At 38.6% G+C, this 17,516-nt stretch overlaps 1 protein-coding gene across 3 annotated transcripts in view; it reads right to left on the reverse strand.

The window, feature by feature from the left end:
- The window catches only part of LOC117973476 (EGF-like repeat and discoidin I-like domain-containing protein 3), a 172,113-nt gene that overhangs the window by 127,355 nt on the left and 27,242 nt on the right, over positions 1-17,516 (reverse strand). For 2 of the 3 annotated variants that reach the window (XM_059033745.1, XM_059033703.1), the window contains exon 2: positions 10,492-10,620. In XM_059033745.1, the coding sequence (XP_058889728.1) occupies positions 10,492-10,620 (129 nt within the window). The remainder of the gene's footprint in view (positions 1-10,491; positions 10,621-17,516) is intronic. The other variant, XM_059033796.1, reaches the window with a different exon arrangement.

Here is a 17,516-nt window from a genome sequence, read left to right on the forward strand (position 1 = left end):
ACAGACTTTGGGGACATACCTGTCACATTATCCAGGTAGTTATGGCCTCAGCACCATGTCATTAGACTTCCAGTGAAGGCATAAAAGGTGTGATTTTCATGTACTTTTTTACGATCTTTACTGTAAATGTGTAACACCTTAGCAGCACAGTAATGTTCTTGCAAGGTCTCCTTTTGCTATATATGGTTTTGTTTTCCAGATTTTATTTTCACTTTGACTCAGATGGAGCCTACGGCTTTTATTCACAAAGCATTTACTACCATACCAAGTTAACATCACTTTTTCTTCCTAAAAGAAAACATTGATTTTAAAAAGCTTAAAATAAACAACTCATGAGGCTTGTTTAAGAGCTCCTACACATATCTCAGTTGTGTCTGGATTGTTCTGTAGCCTTAACAGCTGTTTTTCCTGTAGCAAAAAAGGTGCAGTGGGTTGAAAAAGTAGGACAACATTTTTTTGTGTGTTCCTATTGTTTCATATTGTAATTATTCAGCCAGTAATGAATATTATTTACACTGTGTGTTTCTCATACAATACAATACAATTTGCTTTTATAAAGTGCTCTTCATGTAGAACATCCCAGGAGCTTTACAGTAAAAACTAAAAATAATAAAAAGCCATTGGCCAATCAATCCAGCTAAAAAATAAGCTGATGAAACAAACATGTTTTTCAAACTGATTTAAAAGATTCAGTTGTGCTAGCATTCCTGATGGAAATTTGGACAGAGTTCCAGAGGCACAGGGCATAGCACCTAAAGGCCCTTGCCCCTCTTGATTTTCAGTGACTTCTGGGAACCCCAAACTGTTCAGCATTTACTGAGCGCACACTGCGACTAGGAGCACAGCGCATCAATAATTCCTGCAAATATGGAGGACCATGGCCGTGTGGTGCCTTATAAGTAGTGAGCAGAATTTTAAAATCAATCCTACCTTTAACAGAACGCCAGTGCAGTGATGTAAGAGTGATATGTTGTGAATGGCTGGTGTGTGTAAGCATTCGAGCTGCAGCATTGTGAACTAATTGGAGCCAACGTAGCTTACAATCCGGAGGCCAGCAAACAGAGTAATGGTGTCAAACTCGATCTCATCTCGTTCCGATATCCAGATGCTACACAAAGGTTAAAGATTGCATAAATGTATGATGTGTTTATGTAATTGCCATTTAAATGTACGTTATTTCATGACCCTGAGATACTTCATTGACCATATAACCAATTCACAGCCCTCCGTTGTGCCAACATGTTTGTTTTCTACAGTCCAAAGTTTAAAACATGCCTGTTTTCAGTTAAATGGATTGGAGACAGACTTAGGACGATGCTGAATCACTGGGATTGGTTTTTAGATCAACCAACTACTAGGAATTAGACTTGTTATTAAATGTTCTTACGTAATTATAGGTGGCCCGTTGTGAAATGTATTAGCAGTCGTAGTACGGTACTTAGCCTAACTCAAGAACTGCTTTTTAAATGAATGTAATGTTCTGGAGTGTGTATGTATATGTATATTTGTTGTATTTTATGCTTGTGTTTTTAAGCTGTGTGGTGCTTTGAAATGGATGAAAGTGCTAGGTAAACCAAAACATAACTACAAAATACAAAAATTAGCAATATAAACACTTTTTTAATGATGTATTCCATTCATCAAAGGATTGATTTTGCATGAAATAAATAACGTATTCAAATGTTTCCCAATGCTTTCATATGGCATATGGCGTTATGCTAATCACTCCAGTGTTCTTTGAGCAAACCAGTTATTAGCTGTGACAGAAAAAAAAACTATACTGACGGAAAATGTTTTCCTTGAAAGATAAAAGTCTTAGCGTTTCTTAAATTTGGGAATGCTCATGTTTTTTTTCAAAACAGCGTGACTTGAGATATATTTCCAGCATCAAACGGCATCACCCTGCTGCCTCGTATGTGTTTTAGGTAACCAACCATGCTGGGTGGTAGAAATGATAATGAATGGATGATGAGTGTGATGGAAAATATTTTTGTAACTAATCTAGCGTGTCGTCTTTGGATAAAGTACATGCTTGCAAATGTGTTTCCCAACGTTGCAACATTTCAGATTCGGGGTCAGTTTCCCATGCGCTCTGGGCTTTGCTCACTGCTGCCTTGTTTGTGTTTAATTATTTCAATATTTTCACAGCCACTAAATGAAAAGAGAGAGAGAGAGAAAGAGAGAGAGAGAGAGAGAGAGAGAGAGAGAGACAGACAGCATAACATTGCTTTAAGTCGTAGCCAGACATACCACTGCTATTTCAGTTTCTGGTTACATTCTGAAAATGAATTTTAACATACTTCACCAACTTATGTCAAATGGTCAAATTAACCTTTAACAGAACACCTCATAGAAGATAATAATTACAAACAATAATGCTTGCTTCTTTTGATAGTTAAACTGATTTTCCAGGGCAAGTTATTGGACTTACCAGCCCCCCTGCTCTGTTTGTATGCATTATTGACAAAAGCTGGCCTTACATTTTTATTACATGGCATGAAATCTTTCCATGACCCCCACTCCCTCCCACCCACTTTGAGGTTTGTTTTTCTGCCAGGATTTTACAAGTGGCTTTGTGATAGTATTCTGACTTAGATACTGTAATTATATATTACATCCAGGATTTACCATGCCAAAATAAATATTCAGTGCTCTATACATTATCTGTGTCTAATACAAAGTATGATTTTTTTTTCTTCCTGAGGCATTAAAGAATAATCAGAATTGGAATGTGTTTGACAGCAAGCAATTTCTACAAATGCAATGGCAAAGTCCATTACCTTACTAAAGTGAAGATGTTCTGTATTTAGTTGATGGGTTTGGGCAACTATAAATATAACAGATGGGTTTTCCTTTCACTGTTGTCAATTATAGACTGCTGAGGACCTTTCAGCCAATCAGTGCACGTTTCTCCTGCTGTGTGCCACAACACATCTCAATGAAACCCAATGCAAGACATCAGTTAATTGTTAGAATTATTAGACATTTAAGAGGATTTTTTTTTTAATGATTAGATTACATGCTTGGAAGACTGACAATGGAAATGAAAAGTTTTTGATGTCACAAAAAGAATTTCACTCTGATGCGTTTCTGATTCATATTATTTGTACCTGGGCCATGATTACACTTCATTTTGGAGGGTACTCTTATTGTCTTTGATTCCTCATGGCTACTATACTGCTTTTTTTGAAGAAGATCCAGGCTAGCACCACAGTATAATTTTTTTTAGCAGCAAATAATGATCCATGTCAATAAATGTCAGATCCGAGTCATGTAAAACATCAACACTGCCCTCTTTGAGAGGACATGATCCCTCTCATCAGAACACTATTAATCTGCTGTGGTTTACACAATGATTGACTGGCACTTCAAAGTAATGTTCTTTCATGCTAGGGTAGGATTGTGCAGACTGTGGGCTCGTGATCGCCATGAAGCCTACGTTAAACAGACAGGTCATTGTGAGATTCCAAAGCTGCCATCATGCTGACATGCAGCCCATAGGTAAGGTTTGTTAAGAGACAAGAAGGGTGTGAAGTGGATCAAAATGTCGGGCCTCTACAGTTCATAATACAACAGGGATTTGCGTGGGACTGACTTGATTGGCTTCTCTCCCATCGTGAAAGGGGTAAAGGACATTTGCTGTAAATGTGCAACACCTGAGCAGCACAACAGTGTTCTCGCAAGGTCTCCTTTTGCTATAGATTTGTTTTCCAAATGTTATTTTCATTTTGACTCAGGTGAAGCCTACGGCTCTTATTAACAAAGCATTTACCACCATGCCAAGTTAATATCACTTTTTCTCCCCTAAAAGAAAACATTGATTTTGACCCTTTGCGGTCCATTGTCGGACTGGGTCCGACATTGCAATTATTCCTCACAGGTCCTTTGTCGGACTGGGTCCGACATCATTATAGCAACGCAAAAAACGGGTTTCTAGTCGTTTTTTCTCCGGAAAAAGCCAAGAAAACCATTCAATTGCCGAGTGGGAGCGACAGGAGCCGAGACAAGTCCAAAAGAAAAAAAAGAAAAAAAAAGGCGTATCTCATGAATAGTCATACATGGCCTGGTGTCAGATAACGGGGCGGTCGTAAGTAAACAAGCTGGCTGATCAGTGCATCAGCGCACAGAGAACACGGACATTTGCAGATCTTTTTTGAGATGTTATAGTAATAAAATAATGACTTGGATCGCATTATTGAGGAGTTTGGTGATAAAACGATCAGGAGATGATTGATCGGTATGTACGACTATTATTTTTATTATTATTTATTTCTCACATAGGTGAAAGCGATAGCGAACGAAAGGGTGGGGCGGGGCTGGAGATGCCTAGTGAGTGCTTTGTTGATATGCAGGGCCATTTAAACCCTTTTGACTGTGGAAAAAAATACTTTTAAACAGCGCGTCTAAAATTAACTGCACGTGTGCAAAATTAATTAGACCTGACGTGCCTGACGCGTGATTAATAAATGGACCGCAAGGGGTTAAAAAGCTTCAAATAAATGTCTTGATTGGTGGTTAATGTTTTGTGAAGATGGTCCTATGTACCATAGCCACAACAGGTTACAATGCTGGTGACATTTTGAATCGGATTGTTTAATAAAATAAAGGTCCCATTGTCACTCACCCAACACCATACATTTAGTTCAAATGTTCCTTAGCTCAAGATAACCTGCTAATTAAAAAGCAATTAATGAAATAGTGTGGCAGGGTGATTGCCCTGCACAGGTGGGAATTAGTGTTGGTATAATTTGTATGTGGAAATGGGTTTATTGTGTGTCTTTTTGGAGTTGTTTTGTTTGATTAGTTGATTGTGTACAGATGGGCGATCGATTGAGACTTGCTGCCTGATAGGCTTGGTTGAGGGGAAGGGCAGCAAGTGATTGGCTGTGCTGGTCCTCAATCAGCAGATGGGCAGGTCTTGACAGAGTGTCTGTCAGTTTAAAAACATCCGGTGGAGATCGCTCTGGGTGACTGCAAAGCCATGCTACAGAGGGGAGCTGCGTATACTCGGGAGGAGAGGGTCCACTCTGCAGGAACGACAGCTATGCAACCCTGAAACTGCAAGCGGTGCTTGTGAAGGCAATGCCCAGCCAAGACCGTATGAAGCAGCAGGAGTCGTCATATGAATACTGGATCATAAGTAGGTTAGTTTAGGGGATAGTGCTCCCAGGAAGTAATGTACAGCGAGGGTTACATAGTGTAACCAGTTCCTGGAGCGGGGTGCCTCGTTTAATAAATCCTGCACGCCTGTGCTGGTGTTTCAACTCCACCTCCCATGTCTCTCTGTATTGCCTAAGCAGCAGCTACCCACAAACATGACATGAGCATACTGTCACAAATAGTAAAACAAATGATTTCCTAGAACTGGACTCGAAGGGCAATGTGTGTGTTTTTTTTCAGCTTCTGCAATTGTTACAAAATGTCACAGCTGATATAAAAAGTGTTCACGTTCAGCTCCACAAAACTAATATTTCATAGCAATTTCTCTAACATTTGTAAATAAAGCGTGTCCATACTGGGATCACATTTTGTGCCTGAAATTGTGGATTTTTCTGCATGTTGTACTTGCAAGTTCCTGCTACCTGAACAGACTTCTAAACTCTCACATGCTTTCCCCCTGCTGGGCCCTTAGTGAAAGCAAACAGCAGGGGAGCATACAGTACTACTGGCACGAAACCTCACTTTATGAAGAGATACATATAGCATGATGTACTGCCTTAAAGTCCTGCTTATTCAAAGTGTTGGTTAGATGGCCAACAATTAAAACTTACTTTTGCATACTAAATCTAGTCCAGTAGTTTGCTTTTGGGCTCAGTACCTGCTTGCGCACCTGTATGTATTTGTTTGTTTATCTTTAGCAGACAATTAACTGGAGAACAACTTTGAAATGTTTTTGTACCCTTCTCCTGCTCTGTGCCTCTACCACTTTATCCCTGACTTGTTTCAAAAGCTCCTTGGTCTTCATGGTTGCTTTATTGGATTGCTATGTGGGTTGCAGCTTGAAAGTCTTTATATACCTGAAGGAAATTATCTACAAGTTAAATCACTTTGAGTACACACAGGCTGAAACCATTTCACTAATTTTGTGACCTTTCAAACAAATCATTTGCACCTGAGCTGATTTAGGGCTGCAGTAGCAAAGGGGTTGAATTATTATTATTATTATTATTATTATTATTATTTATTTCTTAGCAGACGCCCTTATCCAGGGTGACTTACAATTGTTACAAGATATCACATTATACAGATATCACATTATTTTTTTTAAAAAATACAATTACCCATTTATACAGTTTTTTTTTTTTTTTTTTTTTACTGGAGCAATCTAGGTAAAGTACCTTGCTCAAGGGTACAACAGCAGTGTCCCCCACTGGGGATTGAACCCACGACCCTCCGGTCAAGAGTATAGAGCCCTAACCACTACTCCACACTGCTGCAGTTGAATACTTATGCAACTGAGATTAATCTGGTTTTCTCTGTAAATCTTACTTATTTATATTCTATATGCATTTTTTAACTTTATCAATGTGGAGTAGTTTGTGTAGATTCTACATGTAAAGTCTAATTTGAAAGCGTCGTGGAGTATGCTCAGGTGCCAACAAAATGTGAAAACTTTGCATTAAGAGATCTTATATATATATATTAGATCTGTCAATTAATCGCAGTTAACTTCTGCGATTAATACGTTCATTTTTGGGGAGATTAATTTGTTGGAAGATTATTAATTTTTTTTTTTTTAAATGCACGTTAATCGCACTCCTGTCTTGTCCCTCTTAGCATACCGTAATTAATTTCCTGCAGTACCATTTGAGTTCATGCCACAATTGAATACGTATACTCATCGTTTGAATATAAAATTAATCACAGATCTGCATTATATAGTAAAGCACTCCAGCAGTGTAGAGTAGTGGTTAGGGCTCTGGACTCTTGACCGGAGGGTCGTGGGTTCAATCCCTGGTGGGGGACACTGCTGCTGTACCCTTGAGCAAGGTACTTTACCTAGATTGCTCCAGTAAAAACCCAACTGTATAAATGGGTAATTGTATGTAAAATAATGTAATATCTTGTAACAATTGTAAGTCGCCCTGGATAAGGGCGTTGGCTAAGAAATAAATGATAATGTGAATGGGACATTTATTTATTTTTAAACTTCAACAGTTCATTGGATAGAAAGAGGGTTACTTGTATCTACTGTCAAAGTGAGTTCCAGTATCACAGAAGTGCATCTAGTCTGCTGTACCACCTGCGTGCTAAACATGCTTTCACGTCTCAAAATGCACTCTAGTAATTATTCTGCTACAGACAACAAATGAAACGCGGCAGTGTCCGAGTACTCTTTTAGAAACTCAGGATCGCTGCAAACCCATGAATCAAGCTAAGTACCATACTACAAATATAACCAGTGCTGTTAGATAGGTACCAACTGCGGACTTGTTAACATTGTAGATTTGTTCTATTTCAATAACCACATTTACTTTAAAACAATATTATTTATAATTATGGAGGACATAACTATTATTAAGTAAATGTTGTGTTTTATTTAGGCAATTTCAAGTTATTAATAAGATAATTAGAAATTATTAAAATAGCAATGAAAAACATCAGTTTGAGTAAATTAAACTGTAAAGGAAACTGATCATTGTAAATGCAGTAAGACAAGTAATAACCTGACTGCATTGTGATTTAGCAGTTGGTACAAACAATTTAACAAAAATGCTGGACTGGAAATAAATATAAAACTATAAAGAGGATCCAGAAATAGGAAAACAGGGTTTTTATGCTGAGGTGTGCTTGGATGATTATATATATATATATATATATATATATATATATATATATATATATATATATATGTAAACAATTACACTTGTTGAAAAGTTAATTTGCCCCTTATTTGTTCATTTGTCTGTCGCAATATATATATATACACACTGTATGACACAATTACTGTAAGTTCCTTGTAGGTTAGCGTGATGTTGGGTTCACATAGGTTACTTGAGTAATTTTTTGTGAAGAGATTTTTCTTTCCGGCAGTCTCGGCTAGGAATGTGACCTGCTATTTTAGAATGTGAAAGTCACTTTCCATATGCCCTTTGGGAACGCAGCTTCTAGGTCCCAGTTGAACACCCTAATCTTCGGCACACTTTCTATAATTACTGCATGCTCATTCTGTGAAAACGGTGGAGTCTGCAATCTGTTCCTAGTAAAACCCCAGTTAACAATCTATCGCGGATAGAAAATAATTTTTCTCATTATTTTCTTTAAAACAACACTCTAAAACCGAGATTTACATTCAACTTGTAAAGATTCATCAGGTACCCTTCCGCTGAGAAGTTTTTGGAAAATAGTCCTGAAAAACATTATTAAACATACTTGTCAGAACTGCTGAGTTTATCTGGACAGTTTATCTAAATGGAGCAATATTACTAAACTGTTTGTCTCGGTTTGTTGTTCAAAGATGCTGTGCTCCAGTCGAGCTGACGGGCTGTGATTGGCTGATTTGGCAGTTGCGGATACAGGACTGGTTGCTGTCCTCAGTGCAAAGTATTGATTGGCTAGGCTTTAAAACAAAACATGGCAAAGACACTGAACTAAATATTGAAACATTAAATACTAAATAGCCCTAAATAACCCCCCTCCCTCCCCAGCAGTGCAGAGCGCTCATGGTGTGTCCCTCAGGCTGTGACAGGCGGCTACATACTGGGCAGCCAGTGGGGCTGTGTCAGCCTTTTTCAATGGCCAGGCTGTGGTCACTGAGCATGTACTTGGTCAGGATTTGCATCTGCTTTGTATCTTTGACAGTGAAGAGATACTCTGCTAGGGCAAAGTTTCTTTTTAGGGTCTGATAGCAATCAAGTTTATTTGGGGTTTTGTTTCTTTGTCCCAATGTTGCAGATAGGAGCTTTTGATTTGTTTTACAGTTTGATTGACTCTGATTGGCAGTGCTTTAGCAGTGCTGTCTTGAAGCTGTTTAGTGTTACTGTGGGTTAGTGTAGTGAGCTTCAGGACCAGCTGGCTGAGGGGACTCTTTTCTGGGCTGAGCTCTTGGGTTTGCAGGGCCTTGTTACTGGAGTGAGTCTGGCTCACTTCTCTTTAGATGCATGCAGAATTTTAGTGCTCTTTTTTGTATGTTGGTAAGCAGTGGGTAGCTGCCTAATTCAGCCCTGCATGCATGGTTTGATGTTTTCTGCTGTACCTGTAATATGTTTTTGCAGAATTCAGCATGCAAGATTTCTACTGGATATTTATCCCATTTTATATAATCTTGTTGACTGACTGGACCCCATACTTCACTTCCATATTGTACAATGGGCTGGATAATGCTGTCAGAGATTTGTATCCAGATTCTAACAGGTATGTTTATTTTGTACAGCCTCCTTTTGATGGCATTAAAAGCTCTGCAGGCTTTTTCTTTTAATGCATTCACTGCTAGGTTAAAGCTCCCTGATGCACTAATAGTCAGGCCTAGATAATTATAATGTGTGGTGTGTTCTAGGGTGGTTTTGCCTTGAGTGAAGTGGTACCTGCTTCCATGAGCTCTGGCCTTTTTCTGGAAAACCTTAACTCTGGTCTTGTCCAGGCTGACTGTCAAGACCCAGTTCTGACAGTACTGCTCTAGCAGTGACAGGCTCTGCTGCAGCCCTTGCTCTGTGGGGGACAGCAGGACCATGTCATCTGCGTAGAGCAGGAATTTAATTTCTTTGTCGTGTAAAGTGAGTCCAGGGACCGTTGCTAACTCGTTGATATAGATGTTGAACAGTGTTTGGCTCAGACTGCAGCCCTGTTTCACTCCACACTCCTGTTTGAATCATTCTGTTCTTTTGTTGCCAATATTTATTCTGCCCTTGTTTTCTGAATACATCGACTTTATTATGTCATAAATTTTCCCCCCTACACCACTTTTGAGAATTTTATAATTTTATAATGTCGACCTTCATGCCAAATGTGAGACATTGCACATATCCAGCTTCATTCAATGTAGTCAAACATAAGTTACCAGTAAAGTGCCACTGACAATTCAGAGTAGTGCATGTAAATTAAAACATGACCAGGAATAAATAAGTCTCTCTATACAAGAGATCTTTATTAGTTAATAGGGGAGAGTGCTGGGCAGCACAGCGCATGCAGATGATCTATGTGATCCTTGTTGTAAAGACAGTCATCTCATAACAAGTATACAGGAAGCTGCCAAAATCCTCTTTGAAAAGTGCCAATAAGTATGCCTGCAGGCTCCCGATCTTGCAGCAGGTGTACAATTACCGGTACAATGACATGAACACTAGGCATTAACACTGCAAAAATACTGACACCAACACAGGACAAGGCAACAAGAAAACATACACCAAGTGCACATGGAATAGCACTAAGTGAGACACTGACAGCTAGCTACAGACTGATGGCAGAAAGGTGAACAATCTGTGACAGGCCGGTGCCCCGTAAGAAACACACATGCTGCAGAGAGGTGTTGCCGTCGTCTGTGGTTGCACTTACCAACCTCCACAATACTAGAACACTTGGGATCTGTGAAGCCAGCAGGACACTCACATGAAAAAGGCTCGTCAGCCAACCCCGTCAAGCAGGCGCCCCCGTTCTCACATAGGTTGGGCTCACAAACTTCCCCTGTGAAGTTAAAGAAAGAAAGAGAAAGGGGGTTCAAGTAAACATTTCAGAAAGCAAGTGTAGTAAAGAGTCCATTGGACAATTGTTTAATTGACTGTATAAATGATCACATGTGGAGTGCTACAGTAGCAACTCCTCAGACTGTATAAAGTAACTACTGTAGCTTGGCTGATGAAGAAGCTCAAGAATAAAGGCTGAGAGAGACAAAAGCTGTACCATATCCATGCAACCTAGCTAATGCAAAATCATATGTTTGGAGAAGCCACAATACAAGGAGCTGCACCAAGCTGTCTAAACCCTCAAGGTTCAGACACCACATCCTGGACCTGACAACTAATAAGTCTGTGCCAGGAATCACACCTCTGGGCTGATATCTACAAAGACCTCAAACAATGACATTATTGCTAGATTGTTGTGGGAAATCCCATAATGTTGTTGTTCATTGTCTGTTCTGCTGCCTCTACCTGACAGATTGTATTGCCCTGTAGTTAACAGTTCTTTTTTCCACCATCTAGCCATTACCTGACCAATTCACCTTGATAATAATTTTAACACCACAAAGCAGAAATACTGGACAGCTTCTGATGACCTGGAAATAGCAGTGGGCAAAATAAGTTTTCTTTTTGCACTTTTCCCTGTTGCAGCTGGCTGCTTTTATTTCTGAAAAGAGGGGGTGTTTTTGTTTTCTTTGCTAAAAGGAAAAGAGTGAAAACAGCAACATAAAGTATCTGAGGAATTCAAGTAAAGACTTATATAAAAAGCACATCAAACTGGCATATTTAACCACACATTTGCAAAGAGCCCATGAGAGTTAAGAAGTGTTTTGTTGACCCAAGCTAATGGAACTACTGTACCCCATTGACTCGGGTAGAACTATTTTTAGCGGACAGCTGACCTGGGTAAAATCCCTACTAGAGATACCTGTCCTCTCCTGGTTAACCTACAGTGCATTACACCATTTTGTATGTTGCTGGGCTTGTAACCCATGGCAACCAGCAAATTAATTTCCAGAGATTTCCTAAAAGCCCATGGATTTAATTTTGGGTGATTAGAACATGAAACTCCTGGTTAAAGGACTTCCTTGAAATTAAAGACTATTTGAAGCAGGAGAAGCATCAGCAAAGTTTCTGCAGTGTAATAATAAGCAGTGGGATTTCACTTCCAAACAAAACACGCTGGCATTCGGTTACACCATGATAAGCGGGTAGGTGAAGATACTTTCCTGTCTTAAAAGGGAAAGGGTCAACAATAGAAGTAACAAGGGCAGTCGTAGTGCTGAGTACAGCACATGGAAGCTGAAGCTACTTATTCGCTAACCCAAAGGGAACAGCATCAGTGTTCACCTGGCTGTATTCCTGGGAATACATAAAATAAAATAAATACTTGAATCGTTCTAATGGTGACCCTCAATCCCATTGATTGGATGAAGGACGAAGGAATTACCTCGTGGTGACCCAAAGGAAAACTCATTGCTACTCCTGGCACAAGAAGGACACGTTAACGGCAGACAATGCAGTCTTAACAAGGCAAAGATAAAGGGTACAAAGAGAAACTGAATAAAGTAGAGTGAAAAAGAGCATGTTACAAACACCTTGTAATGCAAGTCTGTGGTAGTTACTCATGACAATAGAACATGCGAAACACTTAACACTGGTCTCAAATGAAACTAGAGGTAGATACAACAAAGAGCCTTCAGACACTATGCTGGCTCCCTGTTTTATGAATCCATGGGATGCTGCTATTGCTGGCTAGCTATCCGTTGTTAAAAGCCATCCCTCCGGTATAGTAAACCAACAGGAGAATGTGGTACAGTAAATCAGCAGGAGAAACACAAGCATTGGAGATGGGAAACTTTGTTCCAAATACCCGTTTTCACCAGGGGTTTCATATATTCTGTTACAAAAGAAATATTATTTTTAAGAGTTAAGAAATAGATAGGATTTTTTTTTTTGCCTACTTAAGTCAAACATACGTGTTGAACCCTGCACAAAAATCAATAACAGGTTTAATCGCCTGGCGTGTGCCTCGGCTACCCTTCATGGCTAGGCCAGGTTCTGCAGGTCTTTAATCCGTCAGGGAGTGGAGAAGGTGCTGCAACCTGGAAGCATATATGTTATGTATTTTAGTTGTTAGCTTGTTAACCTTTATCCTGCAATTTATTTTGTGCCTCAAATTAAATGTGTGCAGATGAGCGCTTTATTAATTTAACTTCTGCCTAAACTGATGTTGTTTTCCAGACCTTTGCTACACACTTACCACTCAATCATACATCCTGAGGTAAAACTTTAAGTCTTCCATAACTTCAAAAGGTAAAACAATAACAAGAAACTTGTAAGTAAACATGTTGGACAATACTTTCAACAGTGATACTTATTCTCTAAGTGGAGCCCAGAGCTTGGAAAAACAAAAAGTATTAAAAAAAAATAATAATACTTTAAAATAAAATAGATATTTGCTGTCTTGCCTCAGGAAACATACATTCCATCATCCCTTCTTACAAGTGTCAATTACAAATGTTTTCTCGGTCTTTGCTCTCTATACCCCTAACTGTGCATTCTCCATGAGACGGAAAGGATGTTCAAAGCATACCCCCAAGCTTTCATTTTAAAACTCTTTAAACCTCTTTCATCTTAGTTAAAATGGCTTCCCTTGCCAAAACAGTTAAGCTGTCATTTATAAAACCTTGCTTAGTTGTATATCTGTGAGGTGCCTGTCTTCCTGCATATTCTACGTAACATTGTTGCTAGGTAATTCACTCCCATTGGCTCTTGCGTATATCAAGCAGCGCAAGAGTTTAAGGTGCTTTGTTGGGATAAAGATTATTAATTATTATGTTAAATTGTATTTTTTTTTTTTCAGAAAGCCAGTCATTTAACATTTAACAGCCCGATTTGTTTGTTTTGTGGTATTAATTTCATTTCGAGTTTTTTTCTAGCATGTCAATGTTACTTTTTTGTACGTGTAAAGGCAGTGAGTGCGCGGTAGTAAAGGAGAAGATGGTTAAGACATCGGGTGTAATAATCTACATACTATCGAAATATATTAAACCATCCACAGTTAAAAATGAATGAAGAGTCAGTTTAACAAAATGACGGCTTATACCAACTAAAAGCAGTAAAATAAAACGGAATATCTGACAACTGGATCCAACCGTAGTTACAGAAAATGACTGGCATGTACTACAAATAAAATACCAAAACAGTGTCTTGTTTAAAATAGCAAACTGGTTCGTAATGCAAATTAATATAAACTGAAAGATATGACAAGACACCTTGATGTCTTCAGTATCTTCTATGACAGCAGGTATTTTGACAGGTGTTTTCTTTGATTTTGGTGGTGCAGTGATACGTGGTTAGCACAGGTGCAGTGATTTGCCTTTATTCCTAAGTAGTTCCTAATCGTGACATTGTGCTGGATATTGTAACTGTTTGGAATCCTGATGGACCAATCAGCATGCAGCATTCTAACAATCTGTTTTATAATAGGATTTAGTCAATGTTTAACTGTAATTCCTGCTTTGTTACAGGGTATAGATTAAGTTGCCCTGCACATGTAAAATCTTACAATACTTTAAAAGGAATAGGGCTACAATTCCCTTTTTTTAATTTAGTGGTTGCCAATTATTTTTATTGTTTTCTCCGCCAATTTAGTAATGTCCAATTATTTTTTTAGGCTCAGCCCACCGCTACCACCCCTGCGCTGACTCGGGAGAGGCGAAGCTGAACACACGTTGTCCTCCGAAGTGTGTGACCTAGCCCTCCCTAACCCCGGGCGGAGCTCCCATCCTCGGTTGGGAAAGGAATAGCCTGGAGTCGAACCGGCGACGTCCAGACTATAGGGCGCATTTACTGGATGTGCCACTCGGGAGCCCCTCAATTCCCTTTTACTTGGACAAAAACAGGTGATAATGTGTCAGGCTAAATTTGCTAATTGGCCTGACCACATGCACGTAAAACAAAGGAGCTTGGATACAGGTCGTCAATTCAACTTGGGACTTAAGGAGCCCATGCCAAGATACCCTTCCACAGGCTCCCATTATTCAGCAGATTGAGCCACTCCAGTTTAGTGTGAATTCATTTTGACACAGCATGTGCTTTTGTATAGCTAACTTACAATTAAGTCTTGCAGGGAAGCCTGGTTCGATTTTCTCAATGATGATCTTAAGCCCATAGAGCTTACAGGAGTGTTGTTGGCTTTTTGGATCAAAAGCAATGCCATCGACAAAGCCAGGCCGGTTGTAAATATAAAGTACAGTAAGTAGACCATTTCACATGAAATAACAGCAAATAAATGCTTAGTGACAGCCCCATAAGGAACTATAAGAAGCAACTATACTTTTAAATCTGTTTAGACTTTTGTCTGCAAATACACTTGTCAACAGGAAAATGTAAACAGCTAACTTTGAAAAAACTGAGTTAAATATCTAGATTTTTTTTAGCCACCTAAGTCAAGAACAGCTATGGTAGCCTGTATCTGAAATAGAAATCGTAGATACAGTACATCACAATTTTAAAAAGTGTATCTTTTCAAATGTTTTTTGATGAAAAAATTACCTATAATATCTGAACCAGGCCCATGCAGCCTTCAGCGTCATGGAACACACATATAAAGAATCCCAGAGACAACACATTTTAACGATAAGAAATAGCTCAGCAACATGTAGAAAGATTTAGAAGTGATCCACTGGGAAAACACGCTGTTTTAAGGACAGCTTGATGACTGCCAACAGATGGATTATCACCTCCTTCAATACTATTCCAACAGTGTTGGTGGTGCCCACATGGAATTCCAATTTGCATATTACTATTATTGAACCTTGTAAGTTATATATTCACACTATGAATAGATATGCTGCTATGCTAACCTGAAGTGGCCTACCTACTTTATATTAACCCTTTATGTAAAAATATATATTTATAACTGTTTTTTAAACGATGAAAAACACACTTAGGATTACTCATGTCAGGAATACAGTGTTGAATTTCCATTGTCGACCAGAAAGGTCATAGCGACAAGAACATTAATAATATTCAATAATAAGGAAAGTGCAAACTCCCTGCCCTGCACTTCCATTGATATTCACAGTCCTGTTATAGTACAATAACATGACAACAATACACGTCACTAAGAAATGTCTGATTCAGTGCAAGGTCAGACTCAGAGCAAACTGATTTCTTATCTCTACAGTATCACTCCCCATAGTTATTACTTCAGGATATTCTGGGAGTAATGGAATACTAAAACAGTTACAATCCTGTGAGTCTGTAATAGGGGTGTGGAGATCTGCTGCTGGAGACTGACAGAGAGACAGAGGGGTTGTAGTCAAAACACCACATAGGAGCCTGGTTTTATTTTCAATATTTACAAGGAAAATCAATTGTAGGTATTCGCTGCTACTGTACCAGCAATAGTTACTCCTAGGGCAGTGTCAGGCAGGTGGAACCACATTACTACACCAGCAATGGTATAGTGCGCTGGTAGAGACTTTGTTTTCTATCAAAATATTTCTTATGCTCTTTGATTAAATGCATATTGCAGTTTTGGACTAAAACACCAAAAATATTCTCTATTAAAAAGAATGACTGTTAGAAAAAGTTTCATAGCAGGACAAAACTTGTCCCTTTGATACATTGATTAAATTACAGATACTGTATGAGGGTTATAAAACAGTTTTTTTCACAGTACAGTGATCTGCAGAATATCGAAACCAAAGCAAACTGCTGAAAGTACATGTAAAAAGATCCATCGCTTGTAATACAAAAATTACTTCAGAAATACAATATTTAACACCCCGATTGGTTCCTTGCCAGTGTATGCTAATCCTATTAACCTAGATGTCAATAAAGATGTCGAGAGCCAGGTATATTTAAGCAGTATCTACAGGGCCCATTGAGCATACGAGGAGATAACAGCCTTCTGAGTTTTATATTGGCGAATGAGTCTCCATGTACACTAGATGCTTCCTCAGGTTCTCCCTATTATATGACCTAATGAGTGCTTTGGTCTCAACCAGTTTTAATGTTCTAGGTCCGCCTTTGCTCTCCTGCTGCACTACACAAGTGACTGAGACTGAAGAATTAGTCTTGCTTTTAAAGGCCCTGTGATAGACAGGACCAAAATAAACAAACACATGCAAGCCTTGGCTAGTTGCATATAATGAAACCATTTAACAGTTTTATCTTTAATTAAAAGCAAATGTTTTGAACCAAGCACTTGGTGCAATTAAGACTTGTATTCAATTTCCATTGTTTTAATTGTGTCATGTGATTTGGTATTGTATAATTTCAGATTACTCTTGTTAGAAATGAATTCTGTTTAATGAATCACAGTCATGTATTTTTTTTAATTGGCTCATGTTTTTAAGAAGTGTTTCCACTGTTCAGAACTCTGTTATGATTATGTATGTAAGTGTTTTACTGGGTTCTGCTGTGGTAAAGTCACTGATTGAGTGATCGCCCCATCCCAACTCTTAGCTGAAAGTCAAATTTATTAAATTTGAATTATAACACACTTTGGTGTGTGCAATTAAACATGCAACATTGATTAACAAATACTAGGTCCATATGTACTACAGAAGCACATGGCTGTTTTTGATAAAAAGCAAGCTGAGAGAAGCATAACTAAATAACACTACAGTCTTTCTTTAACATATAGTGCTTTGTTCTATTGTTATTATGGGCAATTTTCCACAGTGGAAAATCAGGTCCCCTGTGTTTTTTGGAGAAATGCAACATCTACAAATACAATGATTTTTTCTTCTTTAAAAACTGCTTGCATTCCTCACATTTCAGTTAATGCTTCCCCAGAACATCTCCTGAAAGATGTTGAGTTTTGAGAGGAGTGGGGTGTCCCATGTCCCATTATTATTGGATATTTTGTGGGCATAAAGATACAAT

Source organism: Acipenser ruthenus, chromosome 1, assembly GCF_902713425.1.
Source record: "Acipenser ruthenus chromosome 1, fAciRut3.2 maternal haplotype, whole genome shotgun sequence".
Lineage (NCBI taxonomy): Eukaryota > Metazoa > Chordata > Actinopteri > Acipenseriformes > Acipenseridae > Acipenser > Acipenser ruthenus.